The sequence below is a fragment of the Prosopis cineraria genome, unplaced genomic scaffold, assembly GCF_029017545.1.
Source record: "Prosopis cineraria cultivar Desert tree isolate PC_DT_omini unplaced genomic scaffold, ASM2901754v1 PC15, whole genome shotgun sequence".
NCBI classification, from domain to species: domain Eukaryota; kingdom Viridiplantae; phylum Streptophyta; class Magnoliopsida; order Fabales; family Fabaceae; genus Prosopis; species Prosopis cineraria.
Genome location: NW_026555346.1, coordinates 1,177,881 through 1,188,481, shown reverse-complemented (window position 1 = coordinate 1,188,481; position 10,601 = coordinate 1,177,881). Strand labels below are relative to the sequence as shown.

The 10,601-nt window shown below is 35.0% G+C and overlaps 1 protein-coding gene and 1 long non-coding RNA gene across 2 annotated transcripts; one reads left to right on the top strand and one right to left on the bottom strand.

Annotated features, from left to right (window-relative positions):
- The first annotated feature begins 10 nt into the window (after window positions 1–10).
- LOC129294697 (uncharacterized) lies at window positions 11–1,393 on the top strand. Its single transcript, XR_008589429.1, has 2 exons — window positions 11–360; window positions 925–1,393. It is a non-coding gene; the product is annotated as an uncharacterized LOC129294697 (long non-coding RNA).
- Window positions 1,394–6,885: 5,492 nt separating this feature from the next.
- Window positions 6,886–10,245, bottom strand: LOC129294618 (transcription elongation factor TFIIS). The gene is made up of 3 exons (XM_054933041.1): window positions 10,096–10,245; window positions 9,832–10,016; window positions 6,886–8,067 (listed from the first exon to the last, which is right to left on the bottom strand). The coding sequence occupies exons 2-3, from the start codon at window positions 9,985–9,987 to the stop codon at window positions 7,111–7,113; spliced, it is 1,113 nt and encodes a 370-aa protein (XP_054789016.1). The 5' UTR covers window positions 9,988–10,016; window positions 10,096–10,245; the 3' UTR covers window positions 6,886–7,110.
- Window positions 10,246–10,601: the final 356 nt, after the last annotated feature.

Below are 10,601 nucleotides of genomic sequence, written 5' to 3'. Positions count from 1 at the left end.
GTATGGAATTGTTAAATAGCTGTCAGATACAAGAAACTTGAGAGAGTTTGTTGATAGAATTAGTAAAATACCCATACTTTGAAACATAAGAGAGTGAACTCTGGAAACCCGCCCAAGTATGCCCTGGAGAAGACCCACGAAACTCACTCGGAAAGCTTGCCTCTCCCAAAAGTTCCTCGCCCACCGATCGTCTCTTGGTGTCATGTGTCCTGGTTCCTAATTCGTGGCGGGTTCGAACGTTGACGACAACGGCGACAGCAGCTTTGGATAGTGACGACGATGGCTTCATCCGCCATCCTCTTGCGCCATCTCGCCACCACCTTACCCCAGGCATTTGATTCTCCATTTTCTTCTCTCGCTGTTCGTTTCTTTGTCCTTTTATTTTCGTGCCCATGTCTTCGTTCTCACAGTCATTTTTCGTACAAGTCTGTTCTATTCTCTTCTCCATGCTTCACCGAAGGGAGAATTGAAATTTCTGATGATTGTTATTTTTATTGGGCTCCAATTTTGTAGGGATTATATTAGAATTAGTTAAAAGAAATGAAAGGAAATTGTGGGAATTTAGAAACTGTCAAATAATTATCAACTCCAGAATTAAGTAGCTACCCACTGACTCTCCCATACCCAAACATCGTAATTCTCTTGTCTCTTGTGGCGTTTATCATACCAAGATAATAGAGCATGTACGCATATAACCATAGATATTTATATATGTATGTATGTATGTATTATTTTTCAAAGGAGAATTTTGGGGTTAGTATAACTTTCTGACATTTGGAAGTATTATTGCAGGACAAGTTATCTTTATTACGTTAGTGTAGTAGTGTTTATTTTCATAATTCCTTTCCTTTGCAAGTCTCAGCATTTATTTTTTTTTTTCATGACCAACTTATTATCATAATTCATAACTGATAATCTTTCCAGGTTTTTTCTCGTGATGACGGAGAACGGGAGAAGATGATGATAACTGGAGTGACACCTAAATTTTTTGTAGTTGATATAATTTATCTGCATCCTCTGCCCCTTGGCATTCTCAAGTGAAGTTGCTTGAGGTGTTGATGTATACTTGTGCGTGAATAAGTCTTTGTTTAATAATGTGTAGTGCAGCTGTTAGTTCATCCAATTTTATTCTCAGTTGGATTTTTCATTTTACTAGTCAGTTTTACATGGAAATCATGTGCTGTGGAAACCAAGTTAAGCCAAAGTATTCCCCAAACTGCAATTTGAGGCTATTGTTTATGCAAGTTGTCAGAAAAATTTGATAGTTTAGAGTTCTGGATTTTTTTCCATCTTTTTTATCTCACTACTTCAAGTGTAATGTGTATTATGTTCTTGATCAATGTTCTTTATCTTAATCAAGGAAATGCTAATAATGGTTGTATATTTATATTCAGTAAGCATGCTTTCTCTTCAAAATGGTAGGATTATGAATTAGAGCCTACCTATATGGAAAAAGAAATTCTTTTTAATATTTGTTGTGTGGTTTGGCTCGGCTCGGCTCAACCATTTTAGAGCTAAGGTTGCTCAATAGAGCTTGTTTGATAGACAAATTTGATTATTAGGTGTGGTGATTTTAAGGTGCTGTGTGTCTTTAAGAATGATTTGTGGTGACAGAAGACATCCGCATGAAGAATGTTGAATGCTTGTGGTGGATATTGAATCATTATAACAATGTAAAGGAGAACAAAGTTTCTTTTACCTCTTAGCAGGATCCCAAGAAAGCAAGATAAAATAGAGAAGGGCTAGTTGAGTCATGGATTGACTTTAAGATAAAAACTTGATTGATAATCATGTATGGATTTTTGTGACATGTTAGTTCATTTTGTATAATTCACTTTGTAAATGTCAATAAGAATTATGATTATAAGTTTCTTTGAAATTTGAATGGTAATTATGTATTTACTTGTTTATCATATGTTGACAAGTGGCCATAAGATACATGTAACAATTTATGAGGCAATAAAATCTCATATTAAACTAAAAATACAGGATATTCTATTGACAGTTGACATTGTTTATTAACCACATGGTACAAGCTAATGACAGGTAAGGTATCGTTTAATGACAAGTGAAAATTAATTAGGTGCAATAGTTTTTTTTAAAACTAAACAAGTTATTAGACACCAATAACAACTTGACAACAGATATTGACCATAGGACAGAAGCCAGACAAGTGAGGCATGTAAAACTCTTAAAATTTGTATATATTTTTCTTGAAAATATTATTAAATAATTAAACCTTTATTATTAAATAATTACCATGATAGAAAAGTATATATCATAATAATAAAGAGAAAACTTAATTTTTACAAAACACTACCATGGTAAATAAAGTTTTATCATAGTAGAAAGAGCTTTAGATATTATTTTTAAATTTTACCATAGTAGAAAAGATGTTACCATGATAAGTAAAGATCAAAATCATTTTATGAAACTTTATCATGGTAGAGAAAGTCTTTTTTATATAAAAACATTTCTTAAATTGGATTACCATGGTAGAAAAGATTGAACATATCAAAATATACTTACCATGGAAAATTTAGAAGCAAGTAATATAAATAAGGAGTAATAAATGGAATACTAAGTTGATTAGTTTGTACCTAATGGGATCCTGTTGAAAACCAATAGTTTAAAATCAATAAAATGATGAAGAGGAATAATTAAAAGTGAAGCATGGTTTTCAGAGGCTTATTTGTCCATAAGTGAACTTAAAAAGAGATAAAAAGGTTAAAAGGGGCCATTTCAAAAATTAGAAAGACAATGGCATTTCTGTCAAAGGTGCACCATGTGCTACGGCGTATGCAACATGCGTGAGGGAGCAGGGCATAGAGAAGGAACCCCCTCTTTGTTCCATGCACGGCAGCGCACAACGCTTGATAGCAAATAGAAAATTCTAAATTTTAAACGAGTAAAATTCTAATACAAGCATCCAATTTGAGCAATTTCAAACACCAAACATGCTTTCCAAACACAATTAAATTTCCCAAACACATCAAAAAAACACATAGCACTAATTACAAAACACATAAAATCACACATTAATATTGATTATCTTTGCTCCTTATTACAATAGCTCCCCGCACAAGTGCACCATCACCACTAACAATGTCAATTTCACAATCTACAAGCAATATAGCACTAATTATTGCAAATAAAATTGCTAATCATGACTAATCAAAGTGTTTACACATTGATTATACCATAAACCTAGAGTTAGGTTAATTAATCTAATTAACCTAAAGTTGTCACTTCCATTTAATCCTTTAAATGCACTCGTAATCCTCATTATTATACTTATATCATTCATATTTAACTCAACAACAACCTAATCTTCATCAAAATTCGTCTACCAAACTTAGGGTTTTGGATTCCATACCCCTATCATCATAAACAATATTATAACAACTAAAACTACACTTTATAGCTTTAAAACACTTATATGATTCAAACCTAATGGCTGAGTACCCAAAAAATGAAAACCTTAGCTCACCCATTGCATAATCTAGCTAGAAATAAAGAGTATGAGGTAGAAGCTAAGTTAGGAAGGTTACCTCAAGCCTTTAATGCACCAAAACCAAGCTTCAACCTGTAGGAACTGAATGCCCTAATAGAGCCCCTTAATTTTTGCACGTAAATCTCACCACTTGTCCCTCATTTGTTTTGTCAAATGATAGAATGATGGTTTAAATTTTTTTTGGTTGTGCGTTGTGGTAGACACCCCATACGCCAAGGTGTATGGCACAAAAACTGCCCTCTCACTTAAGCCCACACTTGTTAGGCTAAATCCGGCCTAAAACCTATTTTAAACCCTAATTAACCCTACTCTATCATCCTAGGCTCAATTTAAGTCATAGTTATATACCCAATTGCATTGTTAAACTAAAATAACCTCAATTATAGTTTATTCTTTAAATTAAACCTCAAAATAATATCAAACCTAATCATACATATTTCCTCAATCAAAACCTCAATTTTCACAATTAATCTATAACTAAAAATTAAGATGTTACAAAGCATCAGCCAATGGCAGTTGATAATTGATTAGGTGCAATGATTTTCTTTAAAATTGAACAAGTTATAAAATACTTTATTAACAACCTGACAATGATCATTAACCATATGGTGAAGGCTGATGACAAGTGAGCCAGGGACATATATAGGGAGGATGGGGAAGCCCCAACAATTTGATTGGTCCTTTGGAAATTTTTGAAATTTTTTTATTTTGCTTGTAAAATTTGTAAAAATTAGTATTAAACCCTCATATTTTAAGTAGTTTTTATTTTGCTCCCATGTGTTCATTTCTAGATTTGTCCCTACCTGTGACAAGTGACAATTTATTAGCAGCCATTGACAATATGGCAAATAAAAATAACAATACTCATTGTCAATAAATTATTTTTATAACTTGTGTAGTTTTAAAAGAAATTATTTCATCTAATAAATTAGCACTTGTCGATATTTAACGACTAACTTGTCATGACTCTTTACCATATTATCATTCACCTAATAAATTTTTACACGTACAAATGGTATAGAGAACTTGCCAATAACGACTGGCAACTTGTCAATCACTATTAACTACTTGTCAATACGTGATAAAGATATAATTATTACTAACAATTAAAACATTCTCGTAATCACATATATTAGAATTTCCCAAAATGTTCTATACAAAATGAATGAGTCCAGAAAGTTCCCAGCATTTTTATCGAAAAAAAGTTCCTAGCACACCCCACAAAAGGTAACCCCACTTCCTCCATTATTCTGATCCTCCTCCTCAATCAGCATCCTCTAATGAGGACTGAAACTGACCCTCCATTATATGCATTAGTAGCTCCTCAGGCTTTAATTGATCCTTATCAGAACCGGATGAATCCTTCAGTTTCTCATTAGGCTTTTCACTATTATACAGAGGATTCAGCTGTTGAAAATAAGGACATGTTTTAGAACTCTAAGGCTTCTTCTGGTTTTTCCTAATCTCCTGAACAGTTCCAAAATAATCATTACATTTAATTAAAAACTCTCAACCATTACAAAAAATAGATCAATTTAAAAGAGTAACAATCAGTGCGAAAACTGGAATTCGACAACGGTCTTCAGAGAAAAAAGACAATGCTTCTAATGCAAAAGAAAGCGGAAAATCAGTAACCGAGTAGGTTCAAAAGGAAAATTACGTTACAATTCACATTTCACAAAATAAACTCGAAGAGTGCAAAACTATATATGTGTATATGAATTTGAATAGACAGATATGTAAAAACCATACAATACAAGAAGCATTCTCGTAAAAGTCAAACCATAATTTTTAAGAGGTTGAGATGTTGCAACATTCTCTGGGGACTTTTATCGAACAGGAAGCAACGAATGGAAAATAACTACCTGGAAACTTGTTCCCAAAGGTGGACTTTGCTTCACTATGTACACCTACCTAGCTACTCTTTGCTTTGCTAGTTTAATCCCCCAAATATAACAAGCAATCAATAATAAATTCTCTGGCACACCTCTCCATTCGGAACAGTCCAATGTTACACTATACACCAAGCTATACCTAGGTCTTGCCCCTGCCTCAGCAAACACTTTCTCAATTATGACGATTACTTACATCTCAGTACCTAACCTCATTTTAATTAATCAAGATTTAATACCTGCTTATTTACTTAAATGTCAAATGTCAATTAGTAGTGCTACAAACCTTTATATCTTTACCCGCTTACAAAAATCGGGTCTTTCTTTTAGGACTCGTGCTTCTTTTACTTTTCATAATCAACTGGAATTAACTACAACATGCCACAAAAGGATCATTTCTTTACCTGAAAGCAGCATCCATGCGAGACCTTATCTCGAGCAAAGCCTTAGTCACACCTTTGGAGGCCACTAGCCACCAGTGATATTTCGGTTAACATCTCCGGCTGAGACAAGCTCGCCACCTTCCTCCTCCGTGTGTCTCCGATGTCGGACGGAGTGTTCAAGTAAACTCGAATTCCCTGGCATCCGTTTCACTAGATTACAGTGGCGATGAATTATGAATGTGTAAAAGGCTGGGAAAAGAAGGCACAAGGCATAAGAACAATAAGAAGGTGGGGTTCCAAGAGTTCGTTTGAGCGCAATTCTTTTTTTCAAATAGGGACATTTTAGTCAATTTACAAAAAAAAAAAAAAAACTTATTCACGTCCAAGTCGTTAAAACCTAACTAATATTTAGTGATTTCTTGAGATTTTTGAGTATTTTAAATGTTTCTATGAGATTTCATGATGAATTTCCCACACATTTTTAAGGGAAAAAAGGATAAACAAAGAAGAACATGTACTCTATTTGTCTAGTTCCCTCAAAATCTTTTGCAAGGCAAAAGTGGGTCATTGAAAATATAAAAATAAAATTATCCTTCCATATATCATAAGCACATTCTTTGACTTGATTGGCATATTTATTAGCTCCTCATTTGAAAGCGTGAAATCCATATTCTTAACGAGTTTTTGCAAAATCATGTCTCCTTTCAAATTTATAAAAAGATTGCCAGCATGAGATTGAGAACTCAAATCAATTGAATTCCTACTAACTAAATGAGTAATTCAATGAAACAAGCACAAATCTAAAAAGAGAATTCATCTAAAAAATTAACCTATTGGATGAAAAAAATTTTTAAATTTATAAATTTCACACTACCTATAAAAATGCGGAACTCATGACATTCAGGTTTTCCAAATGATGACGGTAAGTTGGTGTGCATTTGAGAGTGTAGAATCGGATGAATTACACCAGGGAAGCAAATTTGACATATAACTAGTCCTTGGTCTGCCAAACAAACACTTGTACAAAGTTCCAGGCCCTTGGAATCTGATTATTCAGCAGGACTTGTCAAATGTTACCAAATGCATCGGCCACGAATTGATGGAAAACAAATGTTAATGAATTAGAAAGTCCACTTCTAAGTAGATAAACTAATAAAAATACATATAGGAGCATAATAAAACATGTTATAGTTTCGAGTATAAAATTTGACACGGCTGAAGTAAAAAACCCTGAAACTCGCACTTTTATACCTCTAAATGATGCCAATTAATAACAAATCATGACAATAGCTCTCCATTGAGAGACACTAGACTAACTACCCTAACAGAACTTCCACCGGTTATTGCATGAAACGCACGTAACATAGGTTGTCATAGGTTCATCAGCACTACGGGTCTGCATTTGGTAATAGGTGCACTTTCTTTGACCGCATTTACCACACTTGAATTGATCGGTCGTGGCTTTTGGTTGTTGTCCACGCTCACACTCAAATAAAGCTTTCTGTTTGAGTTTCTCATTCTCCTGCTTCCTTTGATCGCTAGCCATGTCTTGCGTGCTCATGTTGATGAGTCGCTCTGGCGCAAATTCTCCAAGCAGAACTCTTCTCCGGAAATCTGGGTTGTTTGGATCCTTGAGGTTAAACATCAAGGACCTATACTTGACTTTTTGAGCCCCGTTAGAAGGACCCCATTTCTCAAATAGTACAGACTCCACTGTAACAGCAACCCGAATAGGGTCACATGCATTTACTTGATCCATGATTGTTTCATCAGCCTCTCCAGAAACCTTAGAGAATGCCTCTTGCAGAATTTCCCTTATTTTGTCTCGCATCACATCATTCGATTTAATCATAGTTTTCAGCTTTGGTGGAGCAGCAGGGCTTGAGGATGCCCTCTTCACTCCAGAAGGTTGCTTCTCATCCTTGGCCATTTTTTCTACCTTAACATTTGCCGGAGAAACAGCTTTCTCACTTCTGACATCTGAAAATTGTTCCTTCTTTACATTTTCAGAGCTTGATGTCCCATTCCTATCAGTTTTCTCAATCTTGACAGTGTCAGCTTTTGAAACCTTCTCAACCTTTACCGAATGAGTCTTCTGAACCTTCTCAACTTTAGCTTTCTCCCCATTTGCCAACTCAACATTATTATGTAAGCTCCCATTCTTATTTTTGCTTGTTTCCTTGATAATAATGTCTTTCCATATCTCAATCAGGTCAATAGCAAAAGCCCGGATTTTCTTTCTTGGATGCTTCGTTAGAACTTTTAGATGTTTACCCACCTGTGTTAGTTAAGAAAAAGCCATAAGATCAAATCAAGCTTCGAGTTATCCAGCTAAATGATGAAAGTATAGAGATTAAATAATGTTGATTTATGTGGATGCCATCACATGACGAGGATGTAACATTGTCCACTACGAACAAAAAACAAAATTACAGAACCTTAATGTGCCTTTGATAAAGAACTCTGCCTCATACTTTCAACATATTTTAAAAGAACTTTTGCAGATATAACCTATATTATAGGACCAAAACAAGCAAATAGCTCAACATTTATTATATTTTGCATTATGACTGATTTATTATTTGTCAATGATATACTATTGCATATCAATGATAAATCTCTTGTAAACTTTCAAATTTTTAATAATAAATCTCTTGTATATCAATAATAAACTCCTTATATACCAATGTGAATTGGCTACATTTCCAAATTTTCAAAAATTTGGTCTATATTTTTTGGGCATAAAATTTTTTTCAGCCTTTTCAGCCAATAGGCCAATTTATCCTATTGTTGTAAACACTTCTCTTCAGGTTTTACAAGCAAAGATGCTTCAGCGCTTTAGTATTTTTCTTGGATCACCTATGTGGTAAGTATGAAGATATCACATGACACTAACCACTTGTTTCCTCTTTGATACTTCCTAGTTTATACTCATTTTTAAGCTCTAGAGCTTTAATTTTCTTTTACGTTTCCCATGGACAAACGTCACGTCCAATGTCACCTACAGATGTATCTAAAACATCTTGGTTCAGAAAACCTATGAAAAATTGCCAGTTTGCTACTGTTATGATTAAAAAAAGGGCAGGTGTAGCCTTCTTGCTAAACTGACATAAACTGATACTCAGATTTCTTTAATAGATATGCTTAAGAATCCAACTAAGACACTAATAGTTCTGTTTTCCTTCTCAGTCACTATCAGTTGCAAGACGCAGCAACTTGATTTACTCAAATGATTCTTTGCACCTACAGAGTAGGGCAACAAGAACCTCATATGCATCACTACCAATCCTATAAATCAGCTGTTCTTATATGTGCACATGAAGCTATAGATCAAATGGGATGCAATTGTCCAATTGACCAAGCATAAGAAAATTTAAATGGCCTGATTAATTATCCAGCAACCTACCAACTATTAAACTAGACTGTTGCAACCATTTCTAACCAAACATATGCAATGGTTCAATAAAATAACCAGCAACTTTAGACTTCCTCCTTCAAATTCAAACTAAAACATGCCCCGAATTAACAGTCTAATCTATCGGCCCATGAAAGGCTAGCTAAAGCGTCTCCTACCAGATAGATTAAGTAAAATCGAAAACTGCATCCCAGTTCCACGGTATATGCACTCTGCTCCCCAAGAACGTTTCCTCCCACAGCACTACCTACAAGGCCTGAGATGCGCGCGCATATATATTACCTTGACACTTAAATACTGTTATCGTCACAGTTTTCGCTCTCACTTACGCTATCTGTTGTTAACAGCTATATGCCTGTATCTCTCACAAATATAAGATGCATGACCAATGACACGACTTTACCAACACCATCTCCCTTGTTCTCTTACAATTTCCGGTCTGGTGAGTGGTGAACAAGACCGCGGCTGATTGCCCCCTTTCACAATTAATCAGATTTCATACTCTCTTAAATTGCATGCAACTTCATCCAGAAAGTGTGACCAATCAATACCCATCAAGCCAAGATCATAGAAAAATGGGTTAAAAAAAATTAAATTGTAGAAAAAAGAAATCAATAAAAGAAGCACCTGGGTGGACACCAGAATCTGATAATTGACGGGAAATTTCTTAAGCTGCTCGAACGCATCAAGACATCGGCTTTCTTCAACTTCGCTATCGGTTGAGCTCGCCAAATCTGCCGCCTTCTTTACCGTGTCATACAATCCGACCAGTTCCTTCTCCATGGAAGACCTCTAAAAGTGAATAGTTTCTCCTGGGCACAAGAAGCAAGCAGATCGATGATAAAAGGCGCGAGATAAGACGGAAAATGAGCAGAGACGGTGAAAACTCACCAGAATGAAGTCTCCAGCGGAAGTCTCCTGCGGCCAAGGGGAGACCGCCAGTGTAAGAGATGAGGAACGGAAGAGAAGAAAGGGGCAAAAAGAGGGTAAGGTAGGTATATATGCGAGAGATGTAAGCAATTGAGGAAAGATCGGACGGTTGGAGTTGCGGGTGAATTGATACAAAGCTCCATTACCAAGTCATCCTTGTCGTTTTCTTTCCCTTTTTGCAATTAATTTTTGAACAAAAGGGAGTTTTTCTTAACACACTCCTCTGATATCAAAAGGGCAAGTGGTCTGTATTAAAATTACAAACATCTAACGACGCACGGATACCCTTATTATTTCTATAATTCTCCAGTTCACAAGCCCCGAACACGCATTGTAACCGGTTGTAATGTTGGGGAGAAATTTTACCAAGTTTCATGCATTTAGATAGGGTAAAAAATGCCAATTAAATTTAAAAGTAAAACATAAATATTTGATTGTAAGAAAAAAATTAAGATACCAGCAACTTT